General features: G+C 37.8%; 1 protein-coding gene across 9 annotated transcripts in view; it reads right to left on the reverse strand.

Moving 5' to 3' along the window:
- LOC136872018 (uncharacterized) overlaps positions 1-26,715 on the reverse strand; it is an 811,539-nt gene that overhangs the window by 50,706 nt on the left and 734,118 nt on the right. For 7 of the 9 annotated variants that reach the window (XM_068227294.1, XM_068227289.1, XM_068227290.1 and 4 more), the window contains 4 exons: positions 26,493-26,655; positions 21,609-22,100; positions 7,329-7,467; positions 3,948-4,138 (listed from right to left, as the gene is read on the reverse strand). In XM_068227294.1, coding sequence (XP_068083395.1) covers positions 3,948-4,138; positions 7,329-7,467; positions 21,609-22,100; positions 26,493-26,655 — 985 coding nt within the window. The remainder of the gene's footprint in view (positions 1-3,947; positions 4,139-7,328; positions 7,468-21,608; positions 22,101-26,492; positions 26,656-26,715) is intronic. The other 2 variants (XM_068227292.1, XM_068227293.1) reach the window with 2 other exon arrangements.

Raw genomic sequence — 26,715 nt, forward strand, 5'->3', positions numbered from 1 at the left:
GTAAAATCTTTTGTCATGAGTGGACTACTTTACAGTTGTGAGAGCTGGACTATTGCAAAACAGGAAGAAATTCATTGGAGTATGTCACACTACCAACCACCACAGTGTGGGTCAATGATGTTTAAATGGGGTATGAGATCTTCTCCAGCCTGTGACTGTGGTGCAGTTAAGCAGACTATCGACAATATTGTCACCGAATGCATTGGAAGGGCATTAGGGCATTCGGGCATTCGCTGGATCCATCCAGGAGTTTGCGGTGGCTTCTGCTGAGGCCATACAATGGCTACAGAATTCAGATCTAACTCTTTGAACCCTTTTGCTTGCATGATTGTTTTCAATGTTATAATGTGTATATATTGTAATTACGTATATAATGTAATATTTTGTGCTTACTGTTCATGTATACTTAATCTTTGTATTGTTTTGTGTACGTTACCATATAATAATAATAATAATAATAATAATAATAATAATAATAATAATAATAATAATAATAATAATAATCACAGAAGTCAATACAAGCCTTCACATATGGTTAGTTTAAAGACAGACATTACGTATGTTATGCTGCTCTTCAAGAACTTTCACCTTGCTTCATTTAAATGACTGATCTTCGAATTCTTCTGGATTTTAGGATCTTACATCACGCAGTGCTAATCCCTATAGTGTTATAGTGATTCTTAAACTGCTTTTAGTGAAAGACTTATCCTTTACTTAAGCATTGTTTTATATTTTTATTCAATCGGCTGATGATGACCCAGAAGAGTAATCGAAACCAGTACCGCTTTTAACTGCTTTTAATCAAATAAGAATGAAACATTACATTTCTTATTTTCCTTGTATTGAATAGGTTGAACCACTTTATTTCTTGTTTTCAATTTAATTGTCATATGGTTAGTGCCAAGAAGGGCATCTGGCCACAAAACTGGACCAAATCCACTTCAAGTGCCAACCCCAATAAAGTGGGAAAAGGTCAAGAAGAAGACAATTATGATCTAAATGGTTGTGGGAATGCCCCAGATGACTAGTATATTTTGCAATGACGTCTAATGCAGAGCCATTCGTGTTAGCATTGTTTCACACTTCACAATCAGGGGACAAGAATATCTAGTAATACTTCATACTGGAGGAGCTATTAATTATTTTGCTTTTAAACCTGCTGCTTAGTGATGATGAAATATTTAAATGACTGTAAGAACTGTCATAATGTTCATCTGTGAGTCCAAGAGAACACATCTGCCATTAGTGGCCCTGTCCACGGGAGCAGCCCTGAAGCTTGGCTCGGGGCATAGATGCAAAGAGAGAGCTGGAAGCACGACTGAATACAGCGACAAATTCATTAAATGTAATATGCTATTATGCAAAACTTTTTTGTGTTTTTGAAAAAAAAATCTTCCAAGAATTACATGAAAAGTTACTTTTTTTTTTACATAAACTTATTATGAAGATTATAATTATGTAAATAAGTAGTGACTTGCTTTTAACAAAATATAAACAAATAATTTTACAAAGATATAAAATTTAGTATAAATAAATAAATAAATAAATAAATAAATAAATAAATAAATAAATAAATAAATAAATTTGTATCTGTGCTACGAGTCGTGAAATACCTGGACAGATTATTATACTGCAATGTAGCCGAGTTACTTCATGACCTTACAGCCCTGTCGACTGGTGACACTATCTCACCATCAGATAACTCCTCACATTTCTTATGTAGGCTGGTGACCTCAACTTTTCACCCATTTGTTAAGACATACTTCTGAATCTATCTCCAGAGTTAAAATTCCTCAGCCTGCCATTTTGCACCTGTCTGCTATGTGGATGTGCATATTGAGAGGTTAGAGAAACTTACTTCAGTTTAACCAATGCAGTGTTGCAAAATTATCACTTAAGTCACAGCAGTATGCCCTCTATCCCGCTGCCACCTAGTAAACACGCCCTTGGTGTGAGTTACCCTCTAGCAGGTTACTGCCATATGCAATGTTCTAATATGAATAACACTCATCATAGATTGATTTGTCTATCTCATTTCTCATTTGGAGTTTTATAATCCATATCATTTTCATGGAAAAGACAATGACTGGCATACCTGTGTATAGATATGTTTATTTTCCCTGACTTAGTGATGATCCAACTAACAACAACAGCAGCAACTGCGACAATGACAACAACGACGTCGACAACAACAACAACGTATGGACTCTGGAGTGCCTAGTGCAGGTCTTCTGAGTTGACACCCATGGGCGACCTGCACATCTGTAAGGATGGAGCCCTACCTAGGATGAAAGCTAATGTTGAAGAAAAAACAAACACATACACACACAGAGGAAATTAAGCAATGAAGTTCAAAATCCCTGGCCCAGCTAGGAATCAAAGCTAGGACTCTTTGGATCAAGACCAGTCTGCTAACTGGTTAGCCATGGAGCCAGACATGATTCAGTGGCAATGCTTATCAGCATTCTACCTCAACAAACAGAAACAACAAATAGTTACCGTACTTTACAATAAACTGATTACGTGAACAGAATGACGTAATGTTTTGCAGTTCACCCATGAGTTTGTGTTAAACTATTTTCTCCTTGATTTACATCAAATATGCTGAATTAGTATCTGAACTGCAGACATCTTCAGAGAAACTCTGGAACCTTGCTGTTATTGCTGAAGTAACAACTGACCTGTTCGTGTACATGTAGTAGGAACTTGAATTTTCTGAATTTTGTCTCAAAGTTATTCAAGTTGCAAAGGACAAGGACAGCCTCATAGATCATAAGGAAATGAACATCATTGCAAGTTTATGAATTACCTGTCAATCCAAATCCATAATTCAAAATTATAATCTTGAAACATAATATGTGAATTGATATATAAAATTCCATGTATGGGTCATAATTTTGAATGACTTATTAGACAGCAATCAATATAGAAAATAATCTTGTAACAACCATATGTGAAGTTCTTGAGGAAATCATACCACAAGTCGCGTGGCAAGATTTTACAGGACGAGGAAAAACAATAATGGCCCATTTCTTAGCGTAAACCTTAAACTACACGGCAGTAAAATGAACAGCCCTGTCAGTGCGCTGAAAGTCTTTAAAAATCCCCTCGATGCAGGTTATGCATTCTTAAAGAAAAATTCTGTGAATTCTGCCTGAATGTTAAACTTACGGCAAATGCCCAAATTCCAAACTCTGGTTTTCGAGAAAAAATAATTATTATATTTGAGCTATCAAGAAAATAAAAAGAAACAAAAAATGGAATTTTCAGGTGACAATCACACATCAAATTATAATACTGAATGCAGAAATGAGATAGGTAATTTGATAAACCAAGCTTATAAACCATCATTGTTGGTTATACATAACCATGCAGTGTACATTAGTCATCTACTGAGGTGCAGAAACTTAGGATGATTTTGCATGCAATGCTTGTGTTCCAACACATATTAACATATATACAATGAGGAGTACAAAAGTAGAAATTCAAGGATTTCATTAATTACAACAAAATTTGAGTTTTTAGAGTTTTAAATCTATTTTATTGAAATGAAAGTTGGTTCTCAAACTTCAGTTTAAAATGTTATACCCAAGTAGAAAGTATGCTATAAGAAGGCAAAATGACTATTCCAAAATAAGTTTGGTTTATTACTCCATGGTACCCAAATGAAACCAAAATGGTTATAAATGCAAACTTTCATGGTTACTCTTGCAGGTAAGTGACAATGTTTATCAATGAGTTAAGGCAATTTCTTGGGTCATATAGAATAGTACTTTTATTGAAAAAAAAAAGAAAAAAAAATCTGTTTTCTTTTTCTCCTCTTGCAAGCATCGTACAGTTAGTCATTCAAGATCTATTCTTGTATCAAGATTGTTGTCATGCTTCATTCCCATACCTAAGTGCTTACTATATTATTCACATGAAACTATTACTAAAGTGCGATGTACCTGTGCATGGAAGCGTGCAGTATTCATCATCTGATTGGTCTGTACCTGGCCGAGGAGGCACTGCCAGCTCGCTATTGATTTGCACCTGGACTTGTTCTACATCCTGAGACTTCTGTTCTAGTTCAGCTGGGATGGAACTCTCTGAAGGTATGTCTCCTTGTGGGCTGGATTTCAAAGGTGTTATTATATCACTGAAATATACATTATATGCTACTTCATAAAAATATGTTATTTCTTATTTAAACTTAAGTATAAAACATGATTTATACTGTACTAGTATTTAAAAATATGATGTAGTGAAAACCTCAGGATAGAGGATAGATGAATCTGTTCAAGGACATACAAGTTCACAAAAGAGAAATGGCGATAGTCATGACCAATCACTAAAATACCCAAGGCTAGACTCAACATTCCATAACCAGATCCTCCACAAACTATCCATCGTCTTACATCTCACTGACCTGTACTGTACTTTCACTTAAAAACTGTTAAACTAGTTAAAATATTCTTGTTTTACATTATTAACATCAATAAAGTATTCAGCAAATGTTTTGTCTCCATAGGAAAGCTCTCAGGAAAACATTTCTGCATTAGGCCCTACTAAAGGACAGTAACAAAGTTTTGTTTTTGTTATTCCCTGAAGAAAAGTTTTTCTGCTTTGTAATCAAAGTAATTTCCCTTACTAAGCTTAGTAGCTCAGTGATATTTATTTCACTTATCAAAATAGGGTGAGACACTGAAAATGTCCTACATTTTACTAATCTCAGGCACTAAGATCTATCATGATATTCAGATAGGTAGATGAGCTGGTCACATTTAAGGCGTCTCATCAGCAGTTATTGGGACTAAAAGTTTGATAATTGGTACAGCTCATAAATATGGTAAGTTAACAAAAGATAAAATGTTTTAGGTCATCGAGTCTCTAAATAATAATGTTATTGGCTTTACGTCTCGCTAACTACTTTTACAGTTTTCAGAGATGCCGAGGTGCGGGAATTTAGTCCTGCAGGAGTTCTTTTATGTGTCAGTAAATCTACCAACACAAGGCTGACATATTTGAGCACCTTCAAATCCTACCAGACTGAGCCAAGATCGAACCTGCCAAGTTGGGATCAGAACGCCAGCGCCTCAACTGTCTGAGCCATTCAGCCCAGCCATCAAGGCTCTAGGAGAAGTGGAGTACAAGGTCTCCCCATAAACAAATACCACCCTAGCAGCGTTTTTATTCTGCGATATGTAAGCTGCAGTATTTGAGGTCCACGCATAATTCTTGACCTTGCAAGCAGCGTGCATGTGTTTGACCTCGCAAGCAGCAGTTGCCAGTCTGAATCTCAGCTGTTCATGCTGTGAGGCGGTTATCATTGCAACACCGTATTTTTGTATGTAAAAGTTATTTTAAGTACAAGTCGGCCTGACGGGTATGCAATGCATTTGTTCAGCAATTTCCTGGTGAAGTGTCGGCTTTACAAGCACAGATTCACATAACTAGAAATACATTCGAAACTACTAGTTCAGTGCTCATAAAAAACATGCATGCACACAAACATTTTTAACAAATGAAAAGCTATATGATGTCGGTGTGAATCTTGAATGGTCACCAAATAAATCACTCACAAAATTAGCACAACAAGTAGGGGTTTCGGTTTCTTCTGCACACAGAGCTACAAAGCTGTTATGCATCAAACCATAGAGGTTTACACTGGCCCATTGTTTAAAACCTGCTGATTCAGACACAAGAGTGAGATATTGTGAGTGGTATCTTGCATTGCTGAATGATCGTTTATTTGACCCACAGCTTGTGTTCTTTTTGGATGAGGCCTGGTTTTATCTTAATTATCATGTGAACAGTTCTAACTCTCGCTATTAGCGTGCAGAAAACCCTAATGGTGTTTATGAAGTCTCTCATTATGATAGGAAGGTCGGTGTTTGGCATGCTGTTAGTGCAAGACGAATAATTGGGCCTACTCTTTCCAAGACGACCGTAAATGCAGAGAGGTACCAAGATGACATTGTGACACCGTTCTTCCATCAGTTAATGGAAGAAGAAAAGTCATATGGGTGGTTTAAACAAGATTCAGCTCCTGCTCATACAGCAGAAGATTCCCTTCTTACAATCTTGGGAGTGTTTGCAGACAGAGTGATCAGTGCTGGTCCATTTCCCCTTCGTTCTCCACATCTAACAATATGTGATTTTTACTTGTGGGGTAAATTGAAAGAAAAAGTATGAACTGAAAGAAAACATCACGAATGAAATAAGAACATTACAGTAGTGGAACTCACTCATGTCAGCCAGAATGTGGTTACCAGATACAATGCCTGTATAACCCAGGAAGGATGGCACTTCCTGTACCTTTTATAAGGTAAGATTTCATGTAAGATTGTATACACACTTAAAGCACAACATAAGTTCGGCTGAGGCAACTGGCATAGCACAGAGTACAAACACTATGCGTTTGGTCTGATTTTATATGGGAGACCTTGTGGAGCAGCTATGGTTTGTTCCCTCTGCCTCTAGGAATTAAACTGGTAGTCATTTCTCCTGTATGCTGAGTGAACTCCGGAACCGTACAACTCTTCAGAAGTTTTTCCATTTCAGATCTTTCAACTTTCCAATTGGGAGTCTGACCAATGCCATCATCCGAGTGTGCCTGTTCTGCTGTGGCCAGATGGTCATCACCTGTCTCTGTCTCGGAGAGGTTGAGACTAGACTACCACAGCCTAACCAGGAGCATACAATGCTAAGCCTTTTGCGAAAACATTCTCCATGTGACCCTGCACTGCACTGCACTACACCACAAAGCATTAAACTACGTTTTACTAGATTTCTTTGAGAAAATAAACCTAATAAAACTTAAATATTTAACATTAGTTTTTATTAGTTTCAGACAGACTCCAGTAACACATGTACATATACTGATCAGTCACGACTCAGCCACTTGCAACTAAATGTTTTGCAGCTGAGACTATTTGCGCAGGGGCTGTTCTAGCCAATTAAGATTGCTCCTGTCATCTGTAGTTTTGTAGTTATTTTAACAATTCCTTCATGAGCATAAATTTGTTTAAATATAACATGATCATTTTCAGTCAAAATGAAAAATTGTTTTTCATGTGCATTATTTACACTCAGTATCAACTGCAGGTGAATTAAACTAATTTCTGACATGAAGGGGTGCATATTTCAGTGGCAACCAACTCTATTCCTCTTCCTTAGTATCTCTCACTGCACCATGTCTCAAGCTCTCTCGGATGTACAGTATAATACTAGTATTATTTCTAGAACTGAATACAGTATTGGCTTACGATTTACACAAACAATTTACTACTATCAGTCTGATTAATAAAATGTACTAATTTTAGAACATGTGAACACCACAGAAATACCTGGTCTCAAGTGCCGGTATGCTGGCTACTTCCTGATCGCTGGCTCCTGAGAGACTGTCTAACTGACGCCGAGTTGCAGCGGTGTAATCTTCAGTATACTCGCTGTCTTGCTGACCAAATTCTGACAGGCAGTCAACTGCTGTAAGTGAAAATATATATTTATATATATATATCTATAACAGAACATCAGCTTGGGAAATTCTAAATGAAAATTTTAATACTAAAGAACAAAGGTAACAACAGTCGTGCTTTCTATGGGTGAGTTGTTAGAGGATTGCTCTTATTAACCCTAGAATCATAAACTTTCGTCTCCCAGACTACGCAATCAATTTAAAATTTGATGAATAGGAAATTTTGATCTAATTGAAATAACATTAATTATGTATGTTTTAGTATAGTAATAGAACAAATTTATTTATTTATAGTGGAGTAGTACTGTGAAGGGAAATTGAAAAAGTTGAAAATAAATTTTTAGAAAAGTAGATTAATATTGTACCTTGTGTATCAGGGTTTATTAAAATTGGAATAGAGATTTATTTTTCCCGAATTAAAAAGAGCTAATTTGTTATGTTTGTTAGTGTGGTACTATTATCAAGAATAGCAAGTTTGTAATGAAATATTAGTCGGTTTTTAAGATATCTGGTTCTTCAAGAAATGAATTTAATTCAGTATTTAATAGTAGTTTTTATATTAATATATTAACTGTTAATTGAGTATAATATTTTAAGGGATAAGCTTTAGAATAGAATTTATAATTATTATAGAGTTATAAAGAAGTGTAGGCTTTTAATTAGCCATCAGTTGAATAATGTTATAAGTTATTTTATTGTAATATGATTTTATAATAATATTAAATTGAATATTGAAGTGATTTATGTAATATAAATGTAAATGTAATAATGATAAAATTAGTATATAAAGGTGTAAGACGTTTAGTATATGCAAATTTACATGAAGGAACTAGGCAAATTTAATGTTCGCCTGTTTATCAAAAACATGTCCTTTTGGGATGAATTTAAGGTCGGGCCTGCCCCCTGATAGTAAAATTAAAGGGCCGCGGTATTTTGACCGTGCAAAGGTAGCATAATCATTAGTCTTTTAATTGAAGGCTGGAATGAATGGTTTGACGAAACATTAACTGTCTCCGTGTAATAAATAGAATTTAACTTTTGAGTCAAAAGGCTTAAATAAATATAAAAGACGAGAAGACCCTATAGATCTTTATATGGAATTGTATATATTTTGTTTGGTGGTGTTATTAATATGTATTTTACCGTATTTTGTTGGGGTGACACAAAGATAAGAATAACTCTGTTTTATAAACATTCCACGGGAATTTCCAGACGCTAATGAACTATGCCTTCCCCCTCCATCTATTCTTCCCCAGCTATCAACAATCAATGCTGACCTTGGTTTCAAGCATAAAGGTCCAGTTGTTTGTTTGCTGCGATATGACCGTCGTCTGAGAGACGAAAGTTTATGATTTGTGAAAGTGTTCGTGATTTGTACATAGCTGTAAATAGTGTGAATATTTGGTTTATTACAGTAATGTTTTTTGTACGTAATATGTAAGCTTAATAGGATACTGAAATGGAAAATCTAGTGCACGATGATGAATTGATAGCGGCAGTTCTTTCTGAATTAGACAGAGAACCACTCTCTTCAGGAGACATTAGTGGTAATGAAAGTGATGTAAGTGAAGTTGAAGATGTTGTAGAAGAATTATTGCATTAGTCAGACAGTGATGCCGACCCTACCTCGTTGCTCAACAGCTCAGAAGATGAAAGCGACCACTCGGCAAGTGAAGAACTTCAAACTTCATCTCAGGGCGCACATCAGGCAAGTAATAGTAATCAACATTCAGAATCTGACAGTGATAACGATAATGATAGAAACAACAGTAGCCACGCAAATATAATTGTTCCAAGGAAAACTATTCTCAGAGGATGAGACGGTCATAAGTGGTCCGCAAAAAAGCCACAAAGAGCTGGAAGCCGAACACCAGCTCGAAATATTATTTATATGAGACAAAGGCCAGTAAATGATGGAGCAAAAGTGGAAAGTCCAATAGATGCTTTCATTATATTTTTTTCTGATGATATGCTAAACCAAATAGTTACTCACACCAATACTGAAATCACTGATAAAAATACCGAAATATAACCTCAACCAATTGCACAACTAATTTAGTAGAAATGTAATCTCTCATGGGTCTGTTAGTACTCTCAGCTGCTCAGAAAAGTAACCATGTGAACTCTAAAGAATTATTTGACCCTAGTTTCAGTGGATCATGCTATGTATCTTGCATGTCAAAAGACCGTTCTGACTTTCTTATAAACAGTCTTATATTTGACGACAAGACAACCAGACCATTGCATCGTGAACATAAGTTTGCACCTATCCGTGAGCTTTGGGATCAGTTTGTTTCAGCCTGCACTCATAACTGTATTCCAGGAGGTTTCTTGACAGTCGAACAGCTGATCGCATTTCGAGGCCGCTGTCCATTTTGCATGTATATGCCCAAAAAGCCCAATAAATATGGGATAAAAATAATTTTGTTATGTGATGTTAAAACGAAGTACATGCTCAATGCGATCCCATACCTTGGTAAAGGTACTAATCCAACAAACCTCCCTTTGGCCATGTATTTCGTGAATGAAACTGCCCGGTCAATACATGGATCAAACAGAAATATTACTACCAACAATTGGTTCACCTTAATTCGTCTGGCTGATTCTCTGCATTGCTACCATAACCTGACAATCATTGGAACAATGAGAAAAGACACCGCCAAAGGTAAAAACAGTCAGAGAAAGAAAGCTTGGGTCCTCCATGTTTTGTTATGATGGTATAAAAACAATGGTATCCTATAAAGGCAAACCAAACAAGAATATAATCCTTCTTTCTACATGCCATGAAGTAGGAACAATAGCAGCCAGTGGGAAACCAGATATGGCGGAAGACTACAATGGGACTAAAGGTGCCATGGACACTTTAGATCAGGGTCGGCCAACTGGCTGGCGTGTGATGTAAGAGAGACCGTGTGACGTCGAAGAGCCCGTGTGACGTAAAAGCGCAAAAGGTGGGGAGCCGCTGTCGTAGACTGGAGACGAAGAGACAGAGTCGCTTTGTAGTAAACACGTGAAGTGCAATACATGCTGGTTGCTACGGCTTTTATAGACACTTTTCACAAAAAGCCACACAAACCCTTCTTATTTAAAAATTTATCTCTTAGTTCTCTATCACACTGTAAATCTAATAACTCTAACTGTAGGTCTAGATCAACGTTATCTGCAACAACTGAAAATGGCGTGGTTAAAAGTTGAATATAAGTTTACAGACACTCCAAATTGTTAAATCGAGGATCAAATTCCGAATAAAGGTTTTTTATCATTTTGACATACCTATCAATATCCTCAGACGTATGGTGTTAGTGGTACAGTACATAAGTATGGACGAACCGGGCACATCACGGTGTGAGAAGCTATCTACACCTCCGATCGTTTTATCTTTATGGGAAGATCTATATTTATTTGTTGAAAATGATAGGATTGCTACAGCTAAATGTATATATATAAATATATATAATTTACAACGCCACTACAGTTTTTATCACGCTGCAGATTATGATCAGTATCAAGGCGAGGAAAGGGTACGTGTAATTACAGAACTAAAAGATGAATTAAATAACCATGTTGAGCATTCGATCAGTGAGTCAGCAGTTCGACTGAGTTATAAAATTGCATATTTAATTGCAAAGAAACTTAAACCGTTCAGTGGTGGTGAATTCGTAAAGGAATGTTTAATTCTAGCAGGTGAGGGGTTTTGTCTAAATATCATTCACACAGTGTCGATAAAAATTCGAGACCTATCTGATGATGTCCACCTACAATTATTAGAACTGACAAAAAGCTTCCGGGCATACTCCTTAGCAATTGACGAGGGCACAGATATTTCTGACACGGCCCAGCTAGCCGTTTTCATACGAGGGGTTGACAAAAACCTTTACAATTTGGGAGGAAATACTGGATTTAGTGCCTATGAAGAATACCACGAAAGGCATCGACATTTTCAACTGCATTGTAAGTGTTGTCGAAAATGCTTCTTTGCCATGGAACAAACTAGTTTCAATAGCAACAGATGGTGCACCTTCTATGGTAGGGCGCAATTCTGGAGTAGTTGGGCTCATAATATTAAAAGAAAAGGTTTCCCCAATTGCATAGGTTCTATTTTAAATCAATAAAACCAAAACATTGAAGCCGGTTTTCAGATCACGATTTGAAGTGTGCTCTTAAACTTAGTGTTTCCTCAAACATTAACTCCATAAATTGCAAAACTAGTAAACGAAACAAAACTACAAAAATCAAGGAAACCCACGAGTGGCAACTGAGTATCGATATCATGAGATAAAACGTATGTTTTGAGTTTACAGATAACTCTCTGTACTATTTTTGTTGTAAAACTGTGCTGTTTGTTACTATTAGCACTATTTTTTACATTGGGTGATATTGTAAAGCACAGCAATTTTGTGTTCAATATCATTTAAAAAGTTTCACCGGAAAAAGTTAGTTTAGTTTGTATATGTAGAAATAAAGTTGCTTCATAACTTTTATGTTAATTCATAACAAAGTTACGTTACAATAAATTATTTGGAGAGAAATATGTACTACACATAACCGCATTGTACTACCTGCAGCCCTTGGGCCTCCCCCTACGAATGACGTTGTGTTTCCCCTCGCCCCTCTAGCCTTTACTTCTCAGTTACAGTACTAAGTACTTCATTTCGCTGCCCGAGCAGAGTGTGTGACGTGTTACCTGACATCACACGGATACTCAGTTGGCTGGCTCTGCTTTAGATGAAATGTCAACATTGATGTCCTCTTCAAGAAAAACGAGAAGATGACCAATGTGTATCTTTTATAGTATGATTAATAGATCACTTGTGCATAAGATGGTTCAAAAAGGCCAAAAGCCACTTTCAAGGCGAGAGTTTTCAAAGGATATATCTGAAATGCTAATGGCTCCAGAGCCGCAAGAGAGACTTCAGACACCAACTTTGAGGCGCAGCCTGAAGAGGACCATCGCTGAAGTTCTTGGAAAAGATGGCATTCCTGAAGAGCCTCAATCAGGTACTGCTGAAGGAAGAAAAAATTTGTGCGTTTTGTCCATCAAAGAAAAGAAGAATGACCCGATTATTTTGTAGGACATGCCGAAGGCACATTTGTCTTAATCACCAGGCAAAACAGTGCATTGAATGTGCCTATTGAGGTAAAACTGACCAAAGTGTATTGTCATCACTAAGTGTGGTAGTTTTAAGTATCATATTCTGTATTTTGTGCAAAATGTTGGGTTTATGCTTATTAAAGTGCTTTTCTTTTTTGTAGTCTGACAGACGAAAGTTTATGATTCGTGTTACACTGGAGGGACTTTATGATTCTAGGGTTACAGTCTTCAAGCATACTATGATCTTCAATAAAATAATTCAAAGCCTGTTATCATTTTAAACCTAAATGAAAGAAGAAATGAGAGTCAAAAAGTATGTTTAATATATTTTGCTAAATGTTTCAAACATGGAAAAATCTTTAAAAAATGGTGTGATATTACCCCCCCCCCCCCCCCACACACACACACAAGGATTGCACACTAAACTGCATTGTTGAAGCTAAAAATGAAACAATAAGTTTGAATCTCACTTAGAGCAGATTGTAATGGTTGTCCTGAGAGGAGATTTTCATACTTTGTTCAGAAAAATACTGTATTGCAATGGGACATGTTCACTCGCAAGTTAAAAAATCTAGCCAAGAAAGAAATGGCAGTTAAGGCTGGTATGAATAGGGCCAGAATTTTTAGAGTTTAACCTTTTTTCCACTTGCTATTTAATTAACAAATTTCAAGATATATATAATCATTTCACACTTTCTGATGCAGAATATGAGAATTTCATTGTACCTCAAAATACCTAAATGAAGGGTTGACACCTAGCTGTTTTGCCTTATTCAAACAAATAATGTTATTTTCCCATTGAAACTCACTGTCAAATTATTTTCACTGCTATTCCAGTCGTCCATGGAGGGCACAGCAGACAGAAAGCATGGTAAATTGTTCCTGCAATAGTTTTCTAACTTTAATTGTTGCATAGCAAAACAATGCCTAATTAAAAAATGGATACAACAAATCAAAACTTTACAATGAATGGTTGAGTAGTCTTCTGTCAGGAATGCGCCAAGCAAGTAAGTTTCCCATAACAAAATTAAAAACTGCACTGCAATATCCTAGCATACTTACTGAAGTACTGTATACTTAAGATTTCTATCTTTTATTTTAGATTAAATGTGAGCAGAAATCCCATCTTGAGCAGCACAAATCTGCAGTTGCACACATTGCTAGTGTTGCTAGGAGACATGGGTGCCCGCAAGGGATGGGGGGGTGGGGGGGGAAGGAGAAGCGCTGCCCCCCCCCCCCCCAGGAATTCTAAAAAAGTTGATATTCAATTTTTTAATATCATACCAGATTATTTCATAAACTGAACTTACTAACAGTCATCTAACATCTGTTATAACTGGAAATTTCTGTAAACAATTTAATGTTGCTGATGTTATATTGGTTTTTATATTCAAGAAATTTGTTAATGAGCCCCCCCCCCCCTCTGGAAAAGATCCTGCAGGCGCCCATGCTAGAAGAAGTAAGTCCATCAGCAACAGTCGGCAAATGTTTATTTTTTCCAGATTTGGCAGTCTTGAAGATAGCTAACTTTAGTTGACGATAGGTTTTGGGACACATATGTCCCATGGAATGTGCCAATCAATGCGACCATGTAAATGTAGACTCATGTCCTCATCCTGAGGTGGTGCAGCTCTTTTCACGCACATCTCCAATGGAGGTGAGCTGCGTGTACCATTTGAACCACATACCAGCCCTCCTATCATTTTTTAAAAATTTCTGGCAGTACCGGGAATTGAACCTGGGCCCCGAAGGACGGCAGCTAATAACACTAACCGTTATGCTACAGAGGCGGACAATGTGACCATGAAAACATTCTTAGAAAATTTTCAGTTTGAAAAAGCTACATTTGTAATTTTGGGGGTGTGATTAAAATAGTCTGCTTTCCTGCTTTAAGACTCCGCATTACTTCCTTGTTAGTCGCACAGGTCGCCTATGGGAGTCAAATCAAAAGACCTGCATTTGGCGAGCTGAACATGTACTAAAAGCCATACACCATACATACTACTAGTGACTTGTTCTACCCGTGGGATCTTGAACATTCTACGATACATCCACATTTCAGAAGGCCTGCAGTCAGTTTATTGATGAAGCCTTTAGATTCTATCCTTCAACACTGTAAAGCAGCACTGGTAACACATAATTAGACTGAAGAACATAACAGTTATAATTTTTTTTTTTGCTAGTGGCTTTACGTTGCACCGACACAGATAGGTCTTATGGCGACGATGAGATAAAAAAGGCCTAGGAGTTGGAAGGTAGCGGCCGTGGCCTTAATTAAGGTACAGCCCCAGCATTTGCCTGGTGTGAAAATGGGAAACCACGGAAAACCATTTTCAGGGCTGCCGATAGTGGGATTCGAACCTACTGTCTCCCGGATGCAAGCTCACAGCCGCGCGCCTCTATGCGCACGGCCATCTCGCCCGGTAGTTATAAATTAACTGAATCAAAACTGAAAAGAAATGGCTTCCTCTAACAAAACATTCTTAGAGGACATCAGTGGCTGCATCCAAGAAGCAAAACCTAAAATAAAAATATAAAAAGAATAACCCATTTTAAGCATGCAAGAAACTACAATGCAGGTTTATGCCACCTAAAAATCCAGGCCTTGTCTAGCTCCATGGCTAACTGGTTAGCATGCTGGCCTTTGGTCACAGGGGTCCCTGGTTCGATTCTCGGCAGGGCTGGGAATTTTAACCATCATTGGTTAATTTCACTGGCACGGGGGGCTGGGTGTATGCATCGTCTTCATCATCATTTCATCCTCATGACGTGCAGGTTCACCTACGGGTGTCAAATCAAAAGACCTGTACCTGGCGAGCCGAACTTGTCCTTGGACACTCCCGGCACTAAAAGCCGTACGCCATTTCATTTCACCCAGGCCCTAGTAATGAAATGTCTCAGAGCCACCCTGCCTTTTCCACTGTCATGCTTCTAGCAACAAGGCTGAGTCTCTAATCATATTACATTGATCTAGTCCCACTCCTCATTATTTCCAATTGTAGCAAATTTCATTAAGGGAGTCTATTTCTGACCCACTTTTTATTACACATCAAATGCAACATTGCTCATTGGTTCAGATTTATTTCTCCAGAACTTCAAGTAAGCTTTAGAGAGAAACAGTAATGGCTGGGCAGAGTCAGATGTTAGGTAAATGTGAAAACCTTACAGAAGGTAAAATACTGTTGCGATTTATGAGCATGGGCAAGATTTTCTGCATCCAAGTGTGCTTGTGGTCCACCTTTATTATTTATGGTCATGCTAATTAACAATTACTCACTTGTTGGCAACATTTAACATGCTCAACATACACAGCAGACATAACGAGAGGTCTTTCAGAAACTTCCTAATTATAATCAGTACAGTAAAACTCAGGTAATCCAAACTCTGCAAATCCAGAATGATAATCTGAACAGAATCTGTGATAGAGGAAAAAAGATTAAAATCCCACTTGCATCATAAAGAAAGGTTTTCTGCTTTGTAAATGCATTTGTCCCAGTGTGTGGATAGCTTTTCGATGCCCTCATCATAAAAAGAACAGGGTCGTGTCACCAGCCAGTTGCACACAAAGTCTTACACACTCTCATCATCTTCAAATCGTTGCCCTTCTAGAGCTTCTTTAAGCGGTCCAAAGAAGTGGAATTCACAGGGCAATAAGTCCGGGCTGTAAGGAGGATGATCAAGTGTAGTCCAGTGCATTTCCTGTAGCTTGGAGACAGAGCTGCAGTATGGGACCATGCATTGTATTGGAGGAGGATGACCTGTCGAATCAGTTGGTCTCGTCTTTTGCGGCGATATGCAACCCTCGCCTTGTTCAACAGCTCCCAGTTGTAAGCAGCATTGATTGTGTGTTGCTCATGCAAAAAATTCAATCAGCAAAATGCCTCGCTGATCAAAAAAAAATAATGGTGGCTAGAACCTTGCCAGCCGACAGTCTAGTCTTAGCTTTCACTGGTGCTGCCTCCCCTTTCCTCTGCCACTCCTTACTGGCTTGTTTGAATTCGGGAGTGTAGTGGTGGACCCATGTTTTGTCGCAGGTGATGATCCGACTCAAAAATGCATCACCTTCTTCCGCAAACCTTGCTGTAAGCCTCTGACAGACCTCCAAACGTCTTGACTTCAGATTTTCGGTCAGAAGGCGAGGGACCCACCTAGAACACACTTTACGGAACTGTAGGTCGTTTGTGGTGATTGCTTGACAGCTCCCATAACTGATTCAGACTTGTTCTGCAATTTTTAATACTCTCTCCCGTCGATCGTCATCAATAAGGTCTTTAACCGCACAAACATTTTCGTCTGTAATGCTGGTCTGAGGACGGCGATCGTGTTGCCGATTTTCCACACGTTCTCGTCCTTCTTTGAATCTTTTATGCTAGGCAAACACATGCATCCTGGACAATGTTTGATCACTGAACTGTACAGTCAATTTCTGGCAAATTTCCGCTGTTGTAACTCCTTCACGAGCAAGAAAGTTTATAATTATGAGTTGCATAGTGGAGGGGTGCACCTGTTACTCTGACATCATGAGCGTTACTGACAAAACGGCGGGAAATATCTAGCAGCATGCTCTCCTCACTCCTAACGGTCCCGCTTAAGCATAGCAGAAGCGCGGGGCGAGTCCTACCAACGGATGATGTTCAGGAACAAAAATCCCGTTTATATTTGACCGATCTTCATAACTATTCATGATATAATATTTTTGGGATTATGCCATGTAATAAACTATATCAACACACACAATGCATGGTTTGAAAGGTACCTTGCCTTTCTTCATCAGGAGAAAACCGAAACACGACGCATCAATGTTTGCTAAGCGAAAGCAACAAAGAAATTAAAATCATGCTGATACCACATATTCCTCCTAGTCTGCAGTGGAACATCTTGTAATATCTGTGGAAGTTGGTTTGTTAGGATGTTGAGATATTTTTTAAAATCTAGTGTTCCTTCTATGAAAAAATGGCCTTTGAGCTGATGGTTCACTATTCCATATCACACATTTAAACTCCATGGATGCAGATGTTCCACCTCATCAGGTGGGGGATAGTTTATGGAACAATACTGCATGTTTCAGAGGTTTATCTGGTCATGCTTTGTAAATTTTGCTTTCCCACTGAACAAGATGAATGATAAATCTGGTGTTATCTTGCCTTAATGCCCTTGTACAAAAGTTAACACAAATTTCAAAATAATTTCCATATATATAGTGTGTGTGTGCGCATGTGTGTGCGTGCGTGTTTAAAACTGAAAACTATTTTTCATTCATCTTGTTTAGGCTATGTTTCCCACTTATAATCCTTAATAAGTTCAGTCATTCAGGAAACTTCTGATTATATGTATATCAACTTAAGGGAAGCAACTTCAGGTTACATCATGTTTATTGCTGTTAATACTGTCCATGTTTCCCAAGTTGCTCAGGAAAACCCCAGTTGTGCATGTGTTAATGTAAGTGAGCTCTGGAATATTCATGTGCCAAGGACATGTTATATAATATTCTGGACGTTTCTGGATATCTTAGGATATGCATCCTTACTGACAAACTTGTTTTAAGACAATTCTAGACCATGTACCTTCAAAGGCCTTCCTGGTTTTATTTTTATAGAATCTTCCAGGTGTTCTGTAGTAATGTTCTGTTGTAATACTATGTTATAAGAAAGCAGAATGATCTAGAATCATTGCCACCATATATATGAAGAGTACCGAGTGAGTTAGGTGAGCGAGTATGTAGTTTAAGGAGAGTTGTGTTGTTGATACTGCTGCGGCAAGTCAATCTTGATTTAGTAGAGTAATAATTTTGTGTGGTTATTTCTAGCCAAGTGCAGCCCTTGTAAGGCAGACCCTCCGATGAGGGTGGGCGGCATCTGCCATCTGTAGGTAAATGCGTGTTATTGTGGTGGAGGATAGTGTTGTGTGTGGTGTGTGAGTTGCAGGGATGTTGGAGACAGCACAAACACCCAGCCCCCGGGCTATTGGAATTAACCAATGGAGGTTAAAATCCCTGACCCGGCCGGGAATCGAACCCGGGGCCCTCTGAACCGAAGGCCAGTATGCTGACCATTCATCCAACGAGTCGGACATTTAGTAGAGTGATGTGTTGATAGTCTGTGTGTTACTACTGTTTCACCGACACCACAACTATGGGTCTTCTAAAACTACTGTGTATTTTGTATGTGGCCAGTTCAGTGAGTGAGTTACAAATTCAGACAGATGTAGCAAGCTGTTGTAGATCAGTCATGCCACAATGATACTGCTTCGTGGATTGCTTTTGTGTACATATTTCTAATGTGTTATCTTATTGTACTTGTGTTTCAGTGGCGTATACTGGGATCAAGATGTGGGCTACCATTACTTAGGTTACCCCTTTTCGATAGCTGGTTTAGTAATCATCAAGACTTAAGCGTTTTGAGTCACTGGAGAAGTCTGCTGTGTTGTCAAGGCTGTTTCACAAGCTACTGCCACTGTCAATACTCAACACCTAATTGGTGGAAATGGTAGGCAAGGGTTTAGAAAACTAAGCTCTTAGAAAATTAAAGCCTGGCCTTGTGGCTAAGTGGATAGAATGCTTATCTTTGGTCTGATGACTCCAGTTCAATTCTTGGAATCAACATCCTCGTACTCTTAATTCCCCTGGCTTGAGGACTGTGTATTTGACACTTTCACCATTCATTTCATCCACATTAGGTCCCCACCAAGCCTCTTCATAGGCTATGCACTATTATTACATTACTATCATCAAATAAAAATGTAGAATTTTACAGCATTTCCAGCAGCCGTACCAATCGTTCACTGGTTTATTAGGTTTCCCAGTAGATCGGTGGGATGTCTGACCCATGATCACAGGTTCGATTCCAAACAACAAAAGAGAACACTAAACCTGAAAGATTGCATTTCATTTTAGCAGATCTACCTACAAAAAGAAAATTCTCCTACAACAGCAACCCTGCAGTGTCTTCCTACAAGGACTATAAATCTCATGTTTGATCCGTATTGACAGTTGAACTTTTTACATAATATTATGTATTGATCAGGAGTATAATTAAATACAAATTGTAAAAAGTTCCTACAAGGACGTAGAAGTAGATGGGAGTGAAATACCAGAACTCTGTTGTCTACATAATTAAGTCAGAAGCATGAGGTCAGGAAGAATATACGATGAGGAACGCATGATTGTTTGGAATCGAACCCGTGATCATGGGTTGGACACCACCACTGATCTACTGAGAAAACTAATAAACCAGTGAACAATGGGTACAATCGTTGGTAATGCTGTAAAATTCTACATTTCAATTTAATAATAATAATAATAATAATAATAATAATAATAATAATAATGTGCATGGCTTCTGGAAAGGTTTGGTGGTGACCTAATGAGGATGAAATGAATTGCAAAGGCATCAAAACACCCAATCCCCAAGCCAGGGGAATTAAGAGTATGAGGGGTTATTCTGAGATGTGGGGTAAACTTACCATTTTAAACTATCAGCAATTTATCTGCATATTTCCATTGCTAGTATGGTTTATCCAGTACCAATTTATTACACACTGTTCAGCCATTTTCAAAAGTAACTCCACACGGTAAGTCACATCACAAAGTAACTTCAAATAAACTAAAATTGTTCTGAGAACAATAATACTACTACTGAAATATACAAATAATTTTATCAATCAGTAAGACATCTTGCACATGCAACAACAAACACATGACCCTGTAGTTCATGGGTCAATTGTGTCAGTTTGGAGTCTTCTGGAGAATTTAGATTCTTTGAGCTCTCTTTCCCTCACTAGCGGTGGTGAACCGACGGAGCAAAGCTTTGAATACCTATCTCCTCAGTCCCCGTACCTATTGGACATTCAGCAGCAAGCCGAGCATTGTGAGTCGAGGGGAAAGGATAGAGGGAGGCAGCGCCTGAGCTGCAATATCGGTCTCTGATGCCTTGCACTCAGAAATACGAGCATCGTTTTATCTCATTGCTATCAAGTTTTGTAAATGGAACAATGTGTCAGATGCTTACATTATAATGTGCTTTAGATTTCCACTGTTCTTATTTGAGATTTAGGCTTCACCGATAGCCTTGGTAACCCTCAGTATACACCAGTGTTGTGTTTAGTGAAAGTATATATGTGTGATCAGTGCCAGTAGTGGAATTATTTTTACTACATCACTGCACCTATGTTAACCCTTGCCTGACCGATGCCACTTCCCCCATGCAAGTGCAAGGGAAGAAAGGTGTGGATCTACAGCAACAGCAGTTAGAACATTAATTTCACTTTTTTTTCTCCAGTCACTTGTTTGTTTCTATAGGCGTTACATTTCCAGTTTCACGTAATTGGTTGAAGAGGTTTACAAATAATTGTTGAGATGGGTGACTTCTACTGGGATATTGTTCAGTGTGCAGAGCACAAGAACGAATAGCAGTCTTCCTACATTCTCCATACACCATTAATATGTCGGCTTTTTCAGCACTGTTAAATACCATCTTTCACTACGTCCTACTTCTTTGAACTATCACAAAGATAATGATAAGAAAGCCACTATACAGTCAGTGTACTGTAAAGGAAACTTTAGAACATCATAGCCTCGTAACTAAGCAGTTAAGTGGAGCAAACAACTGTCGGTATTTACAATTTTCGAACTACGCCAACTCATAAAATACTCCTAATTTACTCCTAGTTATATTTTGTTAATGTCAATACACATTGTTCCATCTGAACAATTGAACTTTCTAAGATAATACACATTCTAATAATTATTAAAATCTGTGTATGGGCTACAATTACGAGTCCTTGGTTACACTTCATTTCTGTGAAATGTCTGCACACGGTAGCTGAGGCCATACGATTATTATTATTATTATTATTATTATTATTATTATTATTATTATTATTATTTATTATTATTCTGTGAAAACAGCACATCAATAGCTTCTTCCATTTCAGAAATATTTGGAGTGCAAATTTTAGGTGATTCACCCTGTATATAAAGTACAAAGTATAAAGTACTTTGCATTATTTATATGTACAGAGAAATCCCTCAGCGCAGTAAAATAAAGATAAGACACTTACATGATGATTTGCAGAGTTGAACATTCTTAGCTTCAAGTAGTTCATTTCTCTCTTCAGATAGTGACTCAAAGTCATTTACTGGCTCTACAGGTTCACTTTCCTGAACTTTTATTTTGATTGCACTAATCTGTTCTTCATCACGTATTACTTCACTTTCACTAACTTCCACAGGCTGAGGATCAGGCTCGTGTTCTTCTTCAGCCATGACAAGGTCTTCCAATGCTCCATCACTGCAGTCCGAGAGGTCTGATATCTCTTCTGCATCACGGTCACCAATCAAGGCCCGGTAGTCTTCACTGGGGTTTGGCACGAGCATAGGAACGGGCATGGGTTGTGGGGCTCCTCCATTCTTGAGTCTTCGTCTCTGGAAGAGCCAGTTCTCCTCCCACGATTCCACGGGGTTGATGAGGTCAGTTGGCAGTGGAGAGCTTCTCTCTGCTTCTTCTTCAACAGCATCCCCCTCGTGGTCACTCAGATCAATCAAAGGGGAACCTAGAAGTAAAAATACCATCCAATTACTGCATATCTTCAAGTTATGGTGCAGTTTTCAGAAGTTTTGTATAATACAAATACAAAATTCAAGTGGGAACTTAGATTGAAGATGTCTGGCATAGGAGAAATTCTCTCTTACATGTTGCCTAACAGTATTTTGCAATATCAAACAAGTGGAGAGAGTTTCATTATATTTATAATGGAGTAATGTGTTATATCCATAGTTATAAAAACATATAACATGGCTAAATTCTTTGCAAGAGCATATGAAGGACTTCTTTCAAAGAGGATGAGAGAAATAAAGTTCTGAGAGGTAACTGTTCACTTTGATTAAGCTTATATTTAAAAAAAATAACAGAAACCCTCTGCTTTCTTACTGTGTTGAAGTAGAGAAACAGCTGTATCTTCGAGAATTATTATATTCTCTTTTTTTTCTCTTTAATCTAGGGTTGATGGTTTATCAATGTTATTTGATAGTATTTTGAAGTTCCATTATAATTATTGGGTACTAGTTGTCGTACTCATATGTGACAGGTTATGTCAGCAAGATATGGGTCATGTATCAAATTTCCACGAATCCAAATCCAAATCCAAATGATATTCTGAAGACAGCAATTATAACCACCGTTGATCCCTTCAAATTTTTGTTTGTGTTCTTTGGTTTTGCAAAATGCTGATCATACATTTCAGAGTTCATGAATGAGGTATTATCCTGCTTGGACTTCACGCTTGCTCATGATGATGACATACTTGTTTTCCCCAAGACCCCTCAGGAGTATCAACACCATCTGTGGGAACTGTTCCATTCACTCTCTGAGAATGGTATTACGACCAACCGTAACATGAGTGGCTTTGCCTCCTCGACTATTATCTTCCTGGGACGTATGTTTTCCAACAATAATGCAACAAGCCTGCACCTGTTCACCTCAATCAGATTGCATCACTACCTTACAGAACTTTCCACTGGCAAAACCTGCACTCAGTCTCTAATGTTTCTTTTGGAATGATCAATTTCTATTGCCAGCTTAGGCCCCCAGCTTTGCAGCACCAGACTTTCCTCAATGCTGCTGTATCCAATCTATGCGGCTCTCAACTGGTTTCCTGACCACTGCGGCTGAAGAGTGCCTTCAATGCCTGCAAAAGCAAGTCTAGCTGAAGCCATGCTGCCACTCTCAGGCACAACTTGAACCGTCTACTGAGACTCTAAGAAAGCTATCAGCTGCCTGTTTGGTATCAGAATGATTTGTTTGGCTCTATATGGAGAGGGAGTCCTGTGCTACAACAACAAGGTCACCTGTCATATCTCTGTTGGGATGAAAAGCTTTAGTTCATAGTCTGCATGGTTCCATCACACCAGCTTCATCATCAGCCAACTCCTACCTATTGAAACTATCATTGATGTCTGACAGACATACTGTTGACTGTTTTCCTCTCTGGCCATAAGTTTGGCCACTTGAAGGAATCGCCACAGAGGACATTGCTGGAACTTTTATTGTATGCTTGATTTCCTATTTTGTTTCACCAGTCTGTATCACCACAGATTAAGACAGACATTTTGAATCTCAGCTGTTCAGGCATCTGGTAATTTTCACTGGTATATCAAGATCCCACACTTCTAGCTGGCACTCTTTTTCTAAAGGAATAATGGGCCAACTTCACCACCAACTCAGGGCAGCTATTACCAGTATGTATCATCCCGGTGTATCCTAGCTGCAAGCCCCTACTAGTTGAATTGCTTATAATGTGCCTACAAAGAACAACTTGGCTTCTCATTGGTGGAAACTGATCAGTCTTCTTGGAAAACTTCTCTATCCAATAATGGAAGAGTGTTTTAAGGATACATCCAGCTGCATCAACAGATAAATTGACTTTGTCCTATACCGATGTCACGGCTTGACCAACTCACAGTCTTTGTATTCAAGGATCTCTCTCTCTCTCTCTCTCTCTCTCTCTCTCTCTCCAATACACAATGCTCACCAGCCACCATACAGTGCAACAGCAATGACAGAACTGTCACTCTCCAGATTCGAGACAAACCCGTTCCATGTCACCAATGACACAGTGAAATCCACTTTTGTTTTCATCGACAATGCCGTCAGAACTGACAAGATTTATTTTCAAATACAGTATAACAATGTTTTAATGTAGGCCTTGCCTGCGACTGAATTAATTTGTAATATAATAATTAATACTGTTACCAGTCACAACTTTTTTATTAAGTTGTATTCCACAATGCTTTTCGGAGCTTAAACTCTTATCATCAGGTGGTGAAAATGAGACATTCAATTGTTGCTCTATTCGATACACAATTGCTTTTAAAGAATATTATTTAATTGAAGAGTAGGGTCTATGTGTATTATGAATTTATTACATGATGTTGGGTCAACTATAGGTGTGCGTCATCTCAGAAATATACAGTTGCTACTAAAGCTTAATATTGTTTTTAAATAATCATTTCCAGCTTTATCATTGAGGATATATTAATTGATATCTAAAAATTTCTTGAGTTTCTAAAATGTTCAAATTTATCTCTTCTGGATATGTGTATCGAACATTAAGAGAATTTTGCATATTTCATACTTCATGACCTGTGTCATGTAGATTTGCAGCAACTGCTGATTTTGCATGCTTATGTAACTGAAGAGCCACCAGATGTTCTTGAAACCTGATGTCAAAACCCTCTTCCAGTTTCTCAAATGTAAAAACATTCACAGTTTTCACAGGTGATTGATTTTATATGCACTAGTCTATATATTTAAAACACTAGGCTGATTTTTGTTACTGCGAGTTTGAGAGAACAGCTTAACATTGTAAAGCATTCTGACAGAAGCTCTTGGCCTGTAGATTTGCAGAGTGTCTTTAAAAGCATAAGAATTTCTTGTCATACAATTTTAAATTATTAAAGAAAGTGATAGAGAGTCCTGGATATCTCTTCATGTGCTACTAACTACTTGTACTGTATTTTCTCTGTTTTTGCTTTCTATAAATTTATCTTCCTGTATTTCCCTGATAATCTACATATTTAAAACATTAGGCTGATCTTTCTACTCTGAGTTTGAGAGAACAGATGAATGGATTGACTTTGTAAAGCACTCAGATGGAAGCTCTTTGTCTGTAGATTTGTGGTGTTGTTAAAAGAAAAGCCATATATCTTTAAATTATTAAAGAAAAATGTTGTGCCCTCGTTCTCCCACACACCAAGGCTACCTGGACTGTGGGAATGCTGAGGTATACAATGCAAGAGGTGAGGTGGAGAGGGGCAAACACACATGCACAGTCTGACATCTTCCTTGTCAGCTGTTCCTGTCTGTGTTGTGCTGCAGAGAGTCATTTAATCGAGAAGCAGCTACTCAACTTAATGTTACTGTCTCTTTGCAACTCTCCCCATATTTGCAAGTAATGTTGGAAAAACATAAAAGTTCTTTTCTCCATGTCATAATTTTAATACTAAGGTTGTGAACTTCTTCCACTCCAGTAGTTAGGAAAGCGAGTCAATCCTCCATGTCATAATTTACCGTCATGGATACCCAAAGGATTGTACCTTTACTATGAACAAACTGCTAATACGCCAATTTTCAATTCTGATTTTGCCATTTTCAATTATATTAACGAAATCCTTGACGTGCCCCAACAGAACACAAATGTCAAGAACGAATTTTTCATTGATGTTCCTGTGTGCACTGGAATAAACACATATATACATATATACAGAAGTGCTTTAATTTAGGGCTTCGTGTTATATTAGTAGCATGGACAGGAATAGACACCATTTTGCTTCTTAATGGTCGATCAATTCACTGTACATTCAAAATAGGCAGAGAGCTATAATCCCTCAAAATGATTTCACTCCATCACATAAAACACTTCCATTTTCTTTTAAGTGGCACCAGTTTCCAATTCGCTTGGTATTTTGTATCATGATCAATAAAGCTCAAGGGGAATAACCAGAACATGCAGGATCAACTTACCTAAGCCAATTTTCAGCCATGGCATATGTTGCAATGCCAAGAATGCAAATTTTAACACCATTGAAGCTATAATACTGCCAAAAATAATTGTACAAATAATGTCTTATATATGGAAATCCTTCACTAAATATTTACCCCACTGACAGTCATGTTTTCAGCTAGTTTGTTTGAATTTATCTTGTGTACTGTGACTTGTAACAGTATTAATTATTTCATTACGAAGGATTTATTTACATTATTATTATTATTTACACAATTTCCAATTGAGAACATCACATAAGGGTAGGTGATGCCTGGAAATAGAAATCATTTGACAGTCCAAAAAAGGGTACATTTTCTCCTTCATAAAGTAATGTCAATGTGTATTTGAAGAAAATCCCTTATCTCTGAATAATTGTGCAACTGGAGATATAATGAAATTTACCTTCAACAATATCCATACCCAGTTCTGGGAAAGGTACTCTATGACGCTGAACGAAGTCCAGTCCAGGGAGACAGAAACCAAGTTCTCCATCTCCCACAGCATCGATACCGACTTCTTCCTCTTCATTACTGATGGTAGTTACTTCCTCAATGCATTCTTCAATCTGGTAATAGAAATCAAGATAATTAATCAACAGCAATACGGTATAACAGTAACTTTAATA

The sequence above is a fragment of the Anabrus simplex genome, chromosome 4 (assembly GCF_040414725.1).
Source record: "Anabrus simplex isolate iqAnaSimp1 chromosome 4, ASM4041472v1, whole genome shotgun sequence".
NCBI classification, from domain to species: Eukaryota; Metazoa; Arthropoda; class Insecta; order Orthoptera; family Tettigoniidae; genus Anabrus; species Anabrus simplex.